This window comes from Trachemys scripta, chromosome 16 (assembly GCF_013100865.1).
Source record: "Trachemys scripta elegans isolate TJP31775 chromosome 16, CAS_Tse_1.0, whole genome shotgun sequence".
Taxonomy (NCBI): domain Eukaryota; kingdom Metazoa; phylum Chordata; order Testudines; family Emydidae; genus Trachemys; species Trachemys scripta.
In genome coordinates this window covers 12,458,835-12,474,752 of record NC_048313.1, presented here as the reverse complement: position 1 = coordinate 12,474,752, position 15,918 = coordinate 12,458,835, and the positions used below count along the sequence as shown (strand labels likewise).

At 62.9% G+C, this 15,918-nt stretch overlaps 1 protein-coding gene across 3 annotated transcripts in view; it reads left to right on the top strand.

Moving 5' to 3' along the window:
* FMNL3 (formin like 3) overlaps nt 1-15,918 on the top strand; it is a 43,243-nt gene that overhangs the window by 12,120 nt on the left and 15,205 nt on the right. For 2 of the 3 annotated variants that reach the window (XM_034792445.1, XM_034792446.1), the window contains exons 2-6: nt 7,806-7,889; nt 8,200-8,280; nt 9,863-9,939; nt 14,376-14,459; nt 15,639-15,791. In XM_034792445.1, the coding sequence (XP_034648336.1) occupies nt 7,806-7,889; nt 8,200-8,280; nt 9,863-9,939; nt 14,376-14,459; nt 15,639-15,791 (479 nt within the window). The remainder of the gene's footprint in view (nt 1-7,805; nt 7,890-8,199; nt 8,281-9,862; nt 9,940-14,375; nt 14,460-15,638; nt 15,792-15,918) is intronic. The other variant, XM_034792447.1, reaches the window with a different exon arrangement.

Below are 15,918 nucleotides of genomic sequence, written 5' to 3'. Positions count from 1 at the left end.
TCCACAGGCGGCAGGCAGGCTCCCCCGTCGACTCCGCGGTACTCCTCTCGGCGAGCTGGAGTACCGCAGTCGACGGCGAGCACTTCCGGGTTCGACTTATCGCGTCCAGACTAGACGCGATAAGTCGAACCCAGAAGTTCGATTTCCAGCTGTCGAACTAGCGGGTAAGTGTAGCCAAGGCCTAAGGCAGGTGCTTTCCAGATGCTGGGTTCTGCAGGGGAGGTGACTGGAGCTCTGTTAGGTGCCTAAACCGAGGGCCTGGTTTTCCGACGGGCCGTGCCCCCTGCAGCGCCTGGGATGCTAGTGATAAGTAGCTAGTGGCTACTGACTTGGGGCTGGGATTTTCACATGTGCCTAATGGCCGGGTTGTTACAAGTATTTAGGCCTCTAGAACGGCCCTAAGAGACGGCATCAATCCCACAGCAAGTCCAGTGGTTTCTCTGCCCAGGAGTCCCTTGAGAACCGCCCGGGTGCCTAGCCTGGCTCTCGGGACGGGCGGTGAGTGGTGGGGATCCCTGCCTCTCACGGGGCACTTGTCATCTGCTTGTCTCCCTTCGCCGACTCGTTAGCCGCGTTTTACACTCTAGGCACCTCAGACTGGAGAGTCCCGGGATCGGTCCCAGCTGGGAGCAAACTGCTGGGTTCCTGCCTCCCTGATCCAAACGGAGCCCCCGATTCCCCGCTCGAGCGAGAGGATGGGGCTGGCCCTGGTGCCTGGCCGGAGCTGCCGGCCTGGATGGTGTTAAGGTGAAATCCCCCGGGATGCGGCCATTGCCAAAGGGGAAAGAATAGAGAGGCGCCGCTGTCTGCGCTGGGGCTTTGAAGCTTGCTGCGGGGAAGTCTGCTGGCTCTTTCCGGTGCTCCCCCGAGAAGTAAACAGCCCCCGAGCAGGACGCAGGCGGGTTTGGCTTCTTGATGTGACTTAGGGGAGAAGAGCAAAGGGGCTGGGGGATGGATTTAACTCCTGGTCCTGACAGCCAGCTAAGCCCGGCTCCTGGCGTCAGCCGAGCCCAGGGGACGGAGCAGGGCTGGTTGGCGGGTGGAAAACACTCTCCTGCCTCCTTAGTTGTCGGTTTGCAGAACGCGGACGCTGTAATTTGCGGTCGGGCTTGTTATAAAAATAAGAGTTGACCTGGAACTAGGGAGGGCGTGAGCCGAGTGCCTGCGCTGGGCCTAGCCAGGCTGGTTCTGTGCACGGTTCCGTTGCAGTGCTGTGGGTTGAATGCGTGCTCTTTGGGCGTGTGCTGGAGAGGTCTGACAGGAGGGCGTGGGATGGTGACAAAGCGTTTCCAGCGTTGTCCAGACCGGAGGAAGGACTTCGGCCCTTGCCTGTGCTGTGGGGGTTTGCACTAGTGTGGCGTGCAAACAAAGCTGTGGCTAGGGCACAAGAGTGACCCAGGACGCCTGCCGCAGACTCTCAGTATGAATCTGGAGCCAACACGAGAGAGGCCCATAAAACACTACAGGCTGCTCTTGTCGGCCCTATTTACCCCATCCCAGCAAGGGTCATGGGACAGCGGCACGTGCATACAGGACAGAAGGGACAGCTTTTCAATGCAAAGGGTAACTAACCTGTGGAACTCCCTGCTGAAGGATACCCCGCCTTCACACTAACTGCTAGAACTCCACGTGTTGTTCTTATCAAGGCATCCGTCCGGTCCTCCTTGAACTCTCGGCCTCGGTGACAGCCTGTGTCAGGGAGTTCCGCCGTCTAGCTCTGCACTGTGGGAAGATGTTTCCTCAGTCCTGGATTTGCTGCCTTTTGGTGGCGTAGCTGGATGGTGGCTCTGTCTGCGGCACGGCCGGGTCACCTGGGAAAGCATCTCCCAGGCCATGTGCTCAAGGGAAGCAAAAGTTCTGATTTTGTATAAGGAACCGCAGGTCATTTGGGATCCTTGGACAAGGCCCTCAGCTCCTTAGTGTCTGAACTCAGTGCCAGTGATCCCCCTGTTTCTCCCAGTCCAGACCCCTTCAGTCCACGCTAAGTAACCCCCCTCCATCCTAGGTGCGCATGCTTGTCTAATGTTTGCAGAGAGTTATTGTCCTGGAAAACCCCAGCCCCCGGACCACGCAGCCTGGACATATTTAGCTGTCTCGTCCTGCACTTACAAGTCATCGTTGTTTTTGCTAGTCTTTGCGCTCCTTCCAGCCCTCAAGTATCTTCCTGGCACTGGCTGTGCCTGGAAACCAGTGAGATCCTTCTGCTGCGCCTCTCCTCCAACACTGTGCATTTAGCCTGTGGAACTCAGCTCCACAAGATGCGGCTGGAGGCCAAGATCTTAGCAGGGTTTATACAAAGGGATTCAACGTTTCTCTGGCTAACGAGACTAGCCAGGGTGATTAAAAATCAGCAAGAGTTTTGGAAGGGACGTGAACTGTCGTGCTTAAGCATCTAAGCCAGGCTCGAGCTGCGCGTGTCAGTTCCTGGGGCCGTCCGCCCCCAGCTGCGTTTCTTGCACTGCTGGCGATGGGACGTTGGGCTGGCCAGACCAGGTCCTCTCCCAGCCCCCGGAGGTGGGAGTGATCAGCTAGCGGGGCCTGGGGCAGCGAGACCTGGGTTTGATCCGACCTCCCTGCGGTTTCCTGTCCAGGCCCAGGGCAGAGCCGCGTTCCTAGGGGCACGAGCCACCACGCCGCCATCCCAGGCCGCTCTGCTCCAGCTGCCAGGCCCAAGCCTGAGGGGCGGGGAGGCCCGAGGAGCCTGGAAATGGCGGCTGGGCGTCGCTGCCCCGGCGGGAGTGGCTGGGCAGTGAGATAAGATGCTTTCTCCTTCCTGCAGCCGTTTCCCGGCTGGGGGGCGAGGCGGGGGGGCTGGAAGCCTGGGTTAGCCGAAGGGGTCTCCTGAACTCTGCCTGGGGATCCTTTTAGCTCCTGAGCGTGGATTGAGCTGGGATCGGTGGAGGCTTCGGCGCAGACTCACGAGGGAGACAAGCCAGGGCCGGACTTGGGCTGCAGCAGCCGGGGCAGGCTGGGCCCAGCAGAACCGCCCTGGGCTAAGCACTGGCCAGCAGCCTCCTGCTCCAGCCTGGGAGCTGCTGCCAGGCTGGGGCGGTGGAGTGGGGCTCTGGCACCCGAGCCCAGCGGCAGGGGTGATATGGAAGGCGCTGGGCAGGTGCCTGGGGCGGCCAGTGAAGAGGGGGGCGGCACGTCCAGCTGTTCGGCGGTGGGGCCGTCACTCCCTCTCGGAGCGAAGGACCTGCCGCCGAATTGCCACCTTGAGCTGGGCTTAAAAACCAGGCCGTTGTAAAGCTGCCAGTGGGACCATTAGGGGCCTCGGCTGCCCGCCGTTCTCCACACCCAGGAGGGACCAGCTCCCAGGCCTGGCTGCCCAGGGAAGTGACACCGGTGTAACTGCAGTTGGTTTCTAAATGCTCGGGGAGCTGCGGAAAGCAGCCTCTCAAAGCAATATCGGAGCCAAACCACTGGTTTAAATTCACAGCGTGGGTTCAGTGGGCCTGACTCCTGACTCCATCACCTGACTCCTGGAGCTGGGGCTTTCAGGAACACCCCACACAGGCCAGGAGTCATGGGGCCATCGTGAGAGTCAGGCCCCATCGGGCACGAGTCCATCTGAGCTCTGCCCCCCTCCGCTGGTCTGCCACATGCTCTGACCAGCGCCCTCGTGAGAATCTGTGGGGGTGGAGGGCTGGGCTTAGTGGGGTCATGCTGCCCCCACCTCCCTGCTCCCAATCATCCGCTCCTGTCACTTGGCTGTGACCCTGAACGCCGCTCAGCATCTCATGGGGTGAGGTTTGGGGCCGGGCAGGATCGGGCCCAGAGACAACAGCATGCTGCTGTGGGGGTGGGGGGGCTCCCCCGGGACCCCCTGAAAACAGCCAGTTCTGGCTGCTTCGCGAGGGAGCTGGGGGAGCTGTTCGAGCCACAACAATATCCCGTTTCATCTGGCCATATGTCCAGCTTCCCCCAGCTCCTCCTCTGGGCTGAGCAAGGCTGTGGGCAGGGGCACGGATTGGAGGGGAGTGGGGGGAACGTGCCTTTGTGTTAAGGGGACGACCCATGAGTCAGTGGGAAAACCACCTTCCCTCCTTTGGCTAGAAATAAAGCCAGCCCCTTCCCCCGCCCCCCAGGACCCAGATCCAGGCCGGGGGAAAGTCAGCTGATGTTTTTAAAGTTTCCTTTTCTCCTCTCAGGCAGCCCAGTTTTGCACAATGCGGTTTCTGTCTCCACTGACGACACTCTGTCTCTCTGCAGCTGAACACAAGCCAAGATGAGCTCTATTCTTTTTCGGTTTGGTTTTTGCTTTCCCTCCGCCCCGCGCTGCCTCTTGTTTCTGTGACGAGGCGATGCAGGGGGGCGGTGTGGAAAACTCCCCCAGTTCGTTCGAAAGGACAGAAGCCCTGGAGGGGGCCGGAGGAAGGAGCCTGCCTCACTCTCCTTCTCCCTTTCATGTTTCTCTGTCAATGGGGCGCTCAGGGTGTGATCTTGCTGCTCCCCTGGCCTGGGTCCAAGCCCGCGCCCCCGGCTGTGCGGATGGGGTGGGAGGGAACGTGGCCCAGTGGTTAAAATGGTGGATTGGGAGCTGGGAGGCCTGGGTCTGCCACAGACTCCCTGGGTGATCTTGGTCCTGTCCCTCTGTGCTGGTCATGCGCTGGCGGGGATGGAACAGGCTAGGCAGGGGGGTCTGGATCCGGCCTGCTCCAGGTTCCCGGCTGGGATGGTCGCCAGCGCTAGCCACCTCAGCAGCAGGTGCAGGAAACCGCAGACGGGGCGACCGGCAGCTCACGCTGGGAAGCAGGAGGGTTCATAGCTCCTGGCTCGGCCTTGGCGTGGGGACGGCCCGGAGCCTCTGGGGACGGCCAGCGCTCGCAGTGGAGGAGGGAGGCCTGACAGGAACGGCCCGAGGCTGTCCTACGCGGCTTTTCTGGCAGAGGTGGGGGCTGCCTGATAAACAATTCCCGTCACACCTCGGGAGTGAGAGAAACTGACCCAGTCAGCGGGGGGAAATCGAGTCACGCCTGCCGCTCAAAGGAGAGATCCGGACACAGTCTCAGGGACCGTCCCAGACGGGCTTTGCAGCCAAGCTGGGGCATGACGTTCTGGTCTGGGCTGTTCTGGTTCTCGTCCCCCTGCCCCTGGGTCGGTGGGCATCCCTGAGCGTGGCTGGGAAGATGTCCTGATCTGAACCCTACGGGCACCAGCTCCACGGTGGCCTGAACTGACCCCACCATGACTTGCGCCAGCCGGGGAGGTTTACGTAGGCTGTGGCCGTTCAGCGCGGTTCCTAGAGAGACGGCGCCCAATTCCCCAGGTGTCTGGCGGAGGACGGGAGAGAGACTCTGAGGGCACCGCAAAGAGCTCTGCGCTCCAGGGAGCGGAGGGAGGACGAAGCAGAGGGGAGGCAGAATTCTCTTTCCCCAGCTGAGCGCCCTCCCCTCGGGCCGGGGCAGCTTCGAACGAGGGGCGCCAGCGACTGGCTTCTAGGACTAGGACTGGCCCACTGCCTGGGGGAGGATGTGGCCCCAAAGGCCTCGTGATGACACTCCATATCCCAGCGCCTTGGGCTGGCGTTTCCTGCAGGCTTGGATCAAGGGGGGGCCAAACCGGGACCCTCCATAGGAAACCCACAGAGCTGCGTGGCCCCATAGCCAGCATTGACCCCACTGCTTCCAGGACACAGCTGCTGCCCCTCGCCCCTGTCCTGCGGGTGCCAGGCCCTGAGGCATTGGTCCATCACCACCTGGCCCTTCACATGGGGGTTGGGCAGGGCAGGGGGGATCGGAAGAAACGGGCGCCCAGATAAAGGGGACGTAGAAGGGAAGAGACCTGAATGCTCCCGGCATCCTTCAGGGGCTCCTGTCTGCCTGGGACTGGGGCACCTGCCTCGAACGAACACTTGGCAAGGGCAGACGCTGGTGGGGCCAGTGCCGGGTCCTGGGGCCTTTGCCCTCCGAGGCCGCTGGGCCTAGTCCAGGGGATGAAACCTCCCAGTCTGCTCTGCTGGGCGAGCGAGCAGGCGTGGAGCAGCCCAATACCGCCAGCCGACAGTCCTCGCTGGCGCTGGGAAGTGGTGGCAGCCCCTGGCTCCCCTCCTGCGCCCGCCCACCGCAGCTCATCGCAGGAAGTGGCGGAGCGCGGCGCTCCGGCGGAGCCAGGCTGTGGTTAGCACAGAGAGGAAGCTGGTGTAGACGGGAAGCGATGGTTTGCGATATGGCGAGATTTCGTGCGACGGCAGTCACAGGAAGGAGGCCCAATGAGCCGCGCTGTGCAGTGACCGTGGAACGCGTCTCCCAGCCAAAGCCGCTCCAGCGCCAGCCCTGTGCCCAACGAGTGGGGGGGGGGCTAATCACTGTGTGTAAACACCCCGGCAGTAAATGCAGGTGCCCTGCTTGCACGAGTGCTCGCAGCCGTGTCAGTGAGCAACGCGTGAAGACACCACTGAAGATTCGGGTGTCACTGTACCTCGACTCCCGCTGATGCCTAGCCCTGGTGCTAGCCCCACCTCTGGGGCGTGGTGCAGGGACTGAGCTGGGAGGAGAGTGTCGCTCATATTGAAACGAACAGTTCCAGCAGTGCTGGGGTGCCCAGCTGAGATCAGGGCCTGGAGCCAGGCGTTGCCCAGGGGCAACACGAGAGCCAGTCTCTGCCCCGGGCCGCCTACAATCTAAGCAGGCAAGGCCGACGCAGGACGGGAGAGGCCCGAGGTCGCAGGACGGGAGAGGCCCGAGGTCACAGCCAGGAGTAACCCTGGCTGGTGCCCAGGAGGCCAGGCTCCGCTGAGGGTGCAGCCAGTGGAGGGCGGTCGGGCATGGCCCAGGAATGCCGTGGGCCTCATGGCCTCGCCAGCACCGTGGCTGGGAGACACCGAGACCAGAACAACAGGACCATTGTGCAGCTGCGGCCGCCTTGAATTTCCAAGGAGGCCGGGATGCAGCCAGAGGCCCTGGGCCGCGGGATCTGGCAGGTCGTCGATGGTGCAGCTCCGTGTGCGGGGGGGCAGGACGCTGCCTGTCTCCGAACCCCTGCGGCAGGCGGGGCTGGCACAAGGGGCAGCGTGGGGGTCCTGGTGGGCTCCTTCTCGTCTGGCCTGTGCTGAGGCGCTGCGTGTGCTAAAGCCATTAGGCGATGAAGTCATGTCTTAGTTCTGCGGTGCAATCCGAGCTCTGTCTCCCCCTCCCCTTCCCCCTCCCCCTCGGTGGTAACTGGCTTAAAACCCTCACCCACCGCTAGCAACCAGGCCCTGGCCTACTTCCCCTCTGCTCCCTGACCCCAACCGTCGAGCAGGCCACGCTAGGGGGCAGGGCTGTCGCCCCAGCTCTGCCCCGGAGATGTGGGGTGCATGACGGGAGGCGAAGGGCGCTGGGCCAGACCCACAGGCGTCACAGGGGCGTGGGGCGGATTTGCACCAGCTGAGGGTGTGGTCCCGCTTGAGGGTACCGGGGTAGCCGGAGCAGGACCCGGATATCTGTTCTGGCAGCACAAATTAGCAACATGGGACCTTCAGTGACCCCCAGTGATCAAGGCCTCCAGCCGTATGGCTTAGCAGTGGCACAGCGCCCCCCAGGGTAGGAACCCCCGCGTGCGCCGCTGGCCCGGCTTCATTTCAGTGCCTTCCAGATGTGCTTTGTCGGAGCTGGGCCGGGGTGGGCAGGGGCCTGGAGCTGGGCCGGGGGCTCAGGGGGGTATTGGCACCGCTCCCAGTCTGCCTCGGTTCCCGCTCAGGCCTGCGGGAGTGAACAGGCCAGCCCTAGCCGGCAGCACCAGGGCCGGGGCATGTGACCCGACGGGGAGGGGTCCAGCCGCCCGCAGCCCCCCCTCATGTCGCCTGTCATCTCTCCTCTTTGCAGAGCTCCATGAACCTGCCCCCCGACAAAGCCCGGCTCCTGCGCCAGTATGACAACGAGAAAAAATGGGACCTGATCTGCGACCAGGTACCGGGGCTGTAACGCCAGCCGCGGCTCGGGGTCTGAGTGGGCAGGGGCGGGGGGCGCTGGGGCTCCCGGGCCGGGGGCAGGGAAAAGGCCGGGTCCGCGCAGACGTAGGAGTCACTCTGTGCTCAGGGCTGGCCACAGGGCTGTCGGGGTGATCCAGGGCTGCGGCTAATGGGAGCAGCGAGTCAGAGCCGTGCGCGCCCCTTGCAGCTCTCGCTCCGTCCCAGCCACTGATGCCCAAGCCTCCCCCTCCAGGCCGCGACTCCTCCTCCTCCTGACACCCGCAGTCATGCCCTTTCCTCCCCTCCAGGAGCGGTTCCAGGTGAAGAACCCTCCCCATACCTACATCCAGAAGCTGCAGACCTTCCTGGACCCCGGCGTGACTCGGAAGGTAAGGGGCTCGCACGGCCGTGAGCTGGGGGGGCCACGCACGGCGGCCGTGAGCTGTGGCCACGGAGACCCTCCTCTTACAAATCCAAACCCGGGGGGCTTCAAGGGCGATGAAGCATTTGTGCCAGAGACGCCCGCGCTGGGGTCCTGGCTACCAGCTCTGGCCCAGCAGCCGTGCGAGGCGTTTCTCAGAGCTCGAGGGTTTCCCAGCAGTGCAGGCTGAGAGCAGTGGCATCACGGGCACATCGCACCGACGCTGAGCTCTGACTGCAGCTGTGCTCGTTGGACTCACCCTGGGCGCCTGGTGAGCGCGGAGCGACCCCCCTCCCTGGGCAGCGCCTCCTCCAGAACAAACCGTCTGTGGTGACAGAAATAACCCACACGAACCTTGCGATTACATCGAGAGCTGGCCCGCTCCAGGGGTCCTGAATTAGATCTTAGGACACAGGGTGGCATGAGCCAGAATTTCCAAGGAGCTCAGCTTCCAGTGAGAGTGTTGCTGGCTCTCCTGGATTTCCCAAAGCCCCAGCTCCTGGAGTCCTGTGAGGTTGGGGGAATCTCAGCTTTCATTTAGAAGTTTCTAGCTACTGGGGTTGCAGAGAGAAGCTCAGACACACGAACCAAAAGGCAAATCACAGAAAAACTCTGGGGTTTATTTAAAAAAAAAACTTTAACAATTGATAAGCCAGTCTCCTGATTATCGGGGCGGGCTCGTGACCCTCGGACGCCTGGGGTTGGTGATGCGGCATTTAGGGATCAAAATAGGGGGCCAGGTTTTCAAACCTTGGGCACTGAGTGCTTTGGAAAAGCTCGTAGATTCTGAGGCCAGAAGGGAGCATCGTGATCAGCTAGTCTGAGCTCCTGCGTGTCGCAGGCCAAAGCACCTCACCCCCCACTCCTGTAATAGACCCAGAACCTCTGGCTGAGTCACTGACGTCTTCACATCGTGGTTTAGCGACTTCGTGTTAGAGAACCCACCATTTACATAGTCTAAACCTGCAAGTGCCCCGTGCTACAGAGGAAGGCAAAAAAACCCCAGGGTCTCTGCCAATCTGACCCAGGGGAAAATTCCCTCCTGACCCCAAATATAGTGATCAGTTCGACCCTGAGCATGTGGGTGAGACCCACCAGCCAGACCCCTGGGAAAGAATTCCCTGTAGAACTCAGAGCCCTCCCCATCTAGTGTCCCATCACCGGCCGTTGGAGATATTTGCTGCTAGCCGTCGCAGATCGGCTACGTGCCGTTGTAGGTAGCCCCATCATCCCGCCCCCTCCATCAGTGCTGCAGTGGGGGCAGCTGGGTGGGGTGGGGATCCGACCCCGTCCGTGGGTGGGAAGTCCCTGCAAACCCGGCCCGGAGAGCTCTGGAGAATCTGTCCCCACGTGACTGACTGGGTTCCCCTGTAAAACGGAGCTGTTTGATCTCTAGCTATTTGTCCTACGCTGTATGGCAAACGCAGAACAGACGGTCCCAGCCCCAGAGAGCGCACGGGGCGGGGAGGTGGTTTCTGCCAGGGGTGGAGGGAGCTGGGCTCGGATCCCGGGGCTGGTTGCCGTTCCTAACGGGGGGACTCTGTTGGCAGAAGTTCAGACGGAGGGTGCAGGAATCGACCAAAGTGCTGCGGGAGCTGGAGATCTCCCTGAGGACCAACCACATTGGGTAGGTGCCACTAGCGCGAGGAGCAGCCGGGCTCGGTCTGGAGCTGGAGCCAGCAGAGTGGAGGGCTCGGCTCTGCTCCGTGCTCCGGATTCAGGCTGTGCATGGCCGGCTCCCCCTTCGCTACAGTTCAGGCATCGTTCCATAGCGGCCAAGGCCCTTTTTGTCATGGCCTCCCCGCTCCTCGGGCCAGGATGCCCCGGGCTGCCTGCTGGGGAATTCTCGCTCTGCCCTGTGGGATGGCAGCACCGCTCAGGTTTGGCCCACCCGCCCCTCCATCGCGAGGGACATGCCAGGCTGCTGCGCCACTCGGTTTGGGGGCCCTCTCAAATCGGGGGCCTGGGGCCAACCACCCCTTTTGTCTCCCCCAGGTGGGCCTGATTGGGCCCAAGCCCCGTCTGCCGTGAGACTTCTTGGCTTTAGCGATCTGTGCTTGGAAGCTCGAGTGTTGTTCCCAACCCAGGGGTATCCGCAAGGCCTTGCGTCTCGTGTAGACAAGGCCTGGCTCGAGAACCCACTGCTTCCTACGCAGCGCTGTGGCAAACCACTCCGCAAATCAATAAGCGTTTCCCCTGGTGCTGTCGATTTCCCTCGGAGGGAGGGAGGGCGACCGGTTGCTGTCTCATTGGCTGAAGCAGGACTAGCGGCAGCCTGGTGCGGTGGGTAGAGCACAGGGCTGGGAGCCAGGGGACCTGGGTCGGTTGCTGTGTCTGCCACTGGCTCGCTAGGGTAGGGTCTGGGTAATGGTTAGGGATAGGTCACTGCCCTACTCTGTGCCTCAGTTTCCCCCTCTCTAAAATGGGCAGAATTCTACTTCTCCTTCCTGTGCAAAGGGCTCCAAGCTCCCAGGTGAAAAGCACTCGCTGGGGGTGGTTACAGGGGGTAGAGGAGGGCGCTGTGGAGCCTGGTGGGTTAAGTAGGTTACATTGGTGGGAAGGGAAGGGGCTGGGGGGTGACCAGAGGCTGAAGCGATGAACAGGAATAAAAATGGAGCCCGGCTGCCCAAGCCAGACGCTCCCCAGCCCCGGTGTGCCAAGGGTGAGGGGGTTCGCTGGCTCGTGCCAGGGCTGGGGGTGAGCACAGGGAACGCTGGGACAGGTCCGGGTGCATCATGTCTGTCGGACCAGAACCAGCTCCCACAGAGCAGTGGGGTGGGTGGGGTTAGAGGTCAGGGTCCCATGATGTATGCACAGCGCTGGACTTTGAGCAAGAGACAGACCCTGCTCCCAAAAGCTTTCAGTGTCAGGCTGGATGGGGAAACTGAGGCCCAGGGAGGGGACTAGACTGGCCCAAGGTCCCTCAGCCAGCCCGTGGCAGAGCGGGGATTCGAACCCAGGGCTCCCAGCACTGTGCCCTGACCCCATGTCCATAAGCCGGTCCCCTGGCTCTTTGAGGCTCAGTGGGGCCAACACGTTGACGTATGTGCCGCAGGGAGGGGTGCAGGCAGTGACCCTGCAGGCTCGTCTGGCCTCGCTTCCCTTTGCCCTGGGCGGGCCGGGCTACAACGCTGCCGTCAGACGTCTTCCCCCCATGATCTTGCCCCGGCTGACGCCGCCCCTGGTGCGGTGGCCGTGCAGGACGTTCCCAGGGCCGTGTCCGCTCAGCGGGTGCCGCGTCCCCACCCCTGCGGGCCCAGCTGCAGCTGGAGGGGAAATACCGGCTGGCACAGGAACTGGGATTGTTCCTGTCCTTGGCCAGCGCCGCGGGCTCGCAGCGGCCAGGCGCTCCTTCCAGCGGATGCTGAGGCCGGAGCTCACATCCTGCACAGAGTCAGCAGCTCCCTGGCTGGGCGGAGTGGGGGGAGACGGGAAACAGCACAGGGTGCTGGTGGGACCGTCACCGTGGGGATGAGGCTACGGCTCCCTCTGAACGCCCTGTCCCAGGTCCAGCTGAGCCCCCCCCCCCCCCCCCCCGTCGCCCCCACTCGCTGGGCCATGGTCTTTAAACCTCCGGAGTCTAAACTCAGCCCAGGCACTTCCCCTGGCTTGGGGTCAGCCGAGCACCTTCTCCAGAGAGCTCAGACCCCGCAGTCCCCGAGACCGTGCTGACCCACCAGCCCCCCCACCCCAGAGCTTGGACACACCCTCTCCCGGCACTCATGTCACGCCGTGCCCCGGGCCCACAGTTAACACTGCAAGGGCACGTGGTAGGTATAACCCAGGACACGCAGAGACTTTTCACAGGATCCTAACACCATTGCTCGTTACTGAACAGCAGGAGAAATACAGAGAGCGAGACAAAAATAAGAAACCCTGCCTCAGTTTCCCCAGCGCTCCAGAGCATTCTTTGGTCTGGGGTCATAGTCCTCTGGGGGCGTCCAGGGTCCTGCTCTTTTTCTCTTTCTCCAGGTCAGCTTGCTTTGACCTAGGCTGGTCCTCCCGCAGCTAACCCGCCCCCTCCCGAGTGTCCCTGTCTCTTCCTCTGTGGCCCTGTGCGTCTCCCCTGGGCCACGCAGCCTGAGGGGTTTAAAGGCATCAGCACCCTGGGGTCTTTGTTCTGCTTTGGGGAGTTTCTGTTGAGGGGTTGGAGAAACCTGGCTCTCCTGCTCTGGATTCCACCTCTCCCCTCCCCAGGACTCCTGCTTCAGGAGTTCTTGCCCCTTCCTCGGGAGCAGCGAGTGCTGGCCGCTGCCAGACCCGGGATACCAGGCTAGATGGGCCCCTGCTCTGAGCCCGTCCGTTCCTGCGCCGTCCATCGAGCAAGGGGTTGGGTTCACCAGAGGTGCTGGAGTCCCCCACACAGGTGAACCGGGTCACCGTGGGCAGCGGGTGGAGAGCAGGAGCTGCCGTGGGGGTGGCAGAGCGGGGCCCAGTGGGTGGGGAGGAGGCTGCAGGAAGGTTTGATGCAGAAGGGAGGTCCAGACAGTCCCTGCGTGTGCACGCTCACACGTGCACAAACCTCTGCACACATGTGGCCTCTCACGCACACACACGTGTGCACGCTCGCGCACACACAAGCTGACACGTGCTACCGCCCAGCACATGCACCCACTCAGGGTCCACGTGGGGTCCCCTCCCCAGCCTGCAGCAGCGGCTGGGTTTGTCTTCGCCAGCCCAGGTGCCCTTTAACCCCCCCGAGAGCCCTAAAATAGCAGCGCGGCCTCAGACAGGAAACGAGCCGGGGGCGAGGCGCTGGAGCGCAGACAGACAGGAAATGGGCGGGCTCGCCGGCCCCTCCCCCACAGGAGAAACGGCTCCAAGACAGCTCTGGGGTCTGACTCGTGCCAGATCACACGGCCCCCGGCACCGCGCTTTGGAAAATGTCACACCCCGCCCCATATCACACGTGTGTGCACCCCCCAATCACACGTGCGTGCACCCCCAATGTCACACACATGCGTGCACCCCCCAATCACACATGTGTGCGTGCACCCCCCGATGACACACGTGTGCATGCCCCCACTAACTAACACATGGGCACGTGCCCTGATTGAATAACATGCGTGGATTCATCCGACTAACTAACATGCCTGTGCCCTGCCCCAGTAATGCACACGCGTGTGCCCCCAGCTGAATAACGCACGTGCATGCCATGCCATGCCCTGCCCGAAGAGCTGCCGCCCCTGCTCCCCACCAGGTAACGCACACGCGGACCGTGGCCACAGCCGGGACGGGTTCCCAGCATACAGCTCCTGGTGCAGGAACCCCTGAGCCGGGGGAGGAGAAATTGGCCTGCGAGTGTTTTGGGGGCGCAGGGGTGGGGAAGCCACTTTCCAGCACAACCCAGAGCAGAGCCGAAGGCTCTGGCCCTGCCAGATAACAGCCAGGCGGCTGGGGGTGCAATCTACAGGCCGCAGCAGGTGCCTGTAGCAGGGTGGGCCGAGGGCGGCTTATCCCTGAATTCCTCGGCTCTGCCGGGTTCTCAGTCCGTGAGCGGAAACCGCCCCAGGACAAAGCGAACCAAGGGCCAGCTTTTCCCAGGGGCCTCGGCCCCTGCAGCTGCTGCTGCCCTTGGCTTTGTCTGAAAATCCAGCCATAGGGTCCTGCCTGCGTGTGGTCAGGAGTGACGGCTGGGGTCTGTGGCGTAACACCGGGGGAACGCGGAGAATCGGGGCCAGGTCACACCATCCCCCGGGCGGGAAGGACAAGGGGGCATAGGACCCCGAGCTCTGTTCTCCGGGCTCCGTGTGCGCAGACCCGCTGACGTCAATGGGCCCTTTATCGTCATGGCGACGCTGTAGTGTTACGGTGTTGATTTCCCCCTGGCTCTGGGGTGTGGGCTGGGTGTGATCACACCGTGTCCCTGCCCTGAGGTCCCTGCCCCAAGGGCTCCTCCCTGCTAGGGTGTCCTGTCCTGGCACGGTGACGCTGGGTGCTCGCCTGGTGGGGGGCTCCAGCCTGTGGCTGAAACTCGCCCGGGGCAGGGGGCCAGCCTGAGCGCTAGGCACCGCGTCCGCTCGCCGGCCCCTGGGGTGACTCGCTCTCTGCTCCGCTCTGCAGGTGGGTTCGGGAGTTTCTCAATGACGAGAACAAAGGCCTGGACGTCCTGGTGGAGTATCTCTCCTTCGCGCAGTGTGCTGTGATGTAAGTCCCGTGTTTGCGGTGCCCGGGGGGCTCTTCGGGGGCAGCCGCGACTCCTCGTCCCCCTGGGCAGAGCGGGTGAGATCGGGGTTTGCAGGTGCCCCGTCAGCAATCGGCCTGTGATGGCCGTCAGACTGCTCAGGCGGGGTCTCTTGGACGATGCAGGGGCTGATGCCCCTGGGCTCCATTCTCCCTCCTCTTGGGAGTGTCCCCGACTGGCTCAGAGCCAAGGGCCAACTGGCCCACGTGTTTCAGGGGAAGGTGTGAGACTCCCACGGCCGGCAGAAGCGGGCTAATATGCCCCCCATGAAGGTGTCATCCTGGCCCTAAGAGTTAGAGATTGGCCAGTGCCCCGAAGCAGGAGACTGAATCTTGCTACACTCCTGCCCTCAGCAACTTCCTGTGGCGGTGAGTTCCGCAGTCCGACGACGCCAGGTGTGAAAGAGCATTTCCTTTTACCGTTCTGCTGCTGCCCCTTTCGCACGTCCTCTTGTGCGTGTGTTCGAGGCAGGGGGGTGGGCGCGCCCGCTCTCCCTTCTCCGGGCCCTGGCTCCGGCGGCGAAGGGCAGGGTGGAATAGGGCCAAAGTGCTCTGCACCCGGCACCACTCGTTGCTAATACGGGGGCGAGGAGAGTCTCCATTGTCCTTGTGACCCTCTTGCCGCTCCACTGTTGGCCATTTGGGGCCCTGGCCGGGGGATTTCCCACCCTCCTGTCATTTTAACACGCTAACCCTGCCGGTGCACGTCGCCTTCATACGTGTGCCAGGGCAGGGCCGAGCTGGTCGCTCGTTGGACGGAGAAGAGCGTTTGAACGGGGGCCGAGCTTTTCCGTGGCAGGCTCTGCACTGGGCATATGAGGCCGTGATATTCCTGACACGCTGCCCTGCCTGCTGCTAGCCCTGGGGGTGGCTGGCTGCTCCGGGGAAGGTGTTTGAACGCAGGAGTCCCTGGAGGGGAAGCGAATTTCTGCCCTGGTGCTGGGGCGCTTGCTGCGAGCAGGAGCGCGCTCGGGCTGCTACGCCTGCCATGCAGCTTACGAGTCAGTGTGCGCTTGCAGCCCTCGCTAGCGCGCGCCAGTCCCACTCCTGCACCCCCAGCTTCGGGCACCGGGCCGGCCCGGGCGGCCCTGCTCTGCCGCTTGCCATGAAGCCTCCGTGTGTGTGTCCCCCTCTCCCGCCCAGGTTTGATTTTGAGGGTCTGGAAAGCGGCGAGGACGGCGCGCTAGAAAAGCTGAAATCCTGGAGCAGATCCATCGAGGATCTGCAGCACCCCATAACCCTGTCTGCCCCCTTCACCAACAGCCTCGCCCGCTCTGCGCGCCAGTCCGCCCTACGGTACGTACCCCGCCCCCGCCCTACGGTACGTATACGCCCCGCCCCTGCCCTACGGTATGTACCCCCTCACCCTGCCCTATGGTACGTACACACATACCCTCTGTGCCCTACGGTACGTACCCCCCAC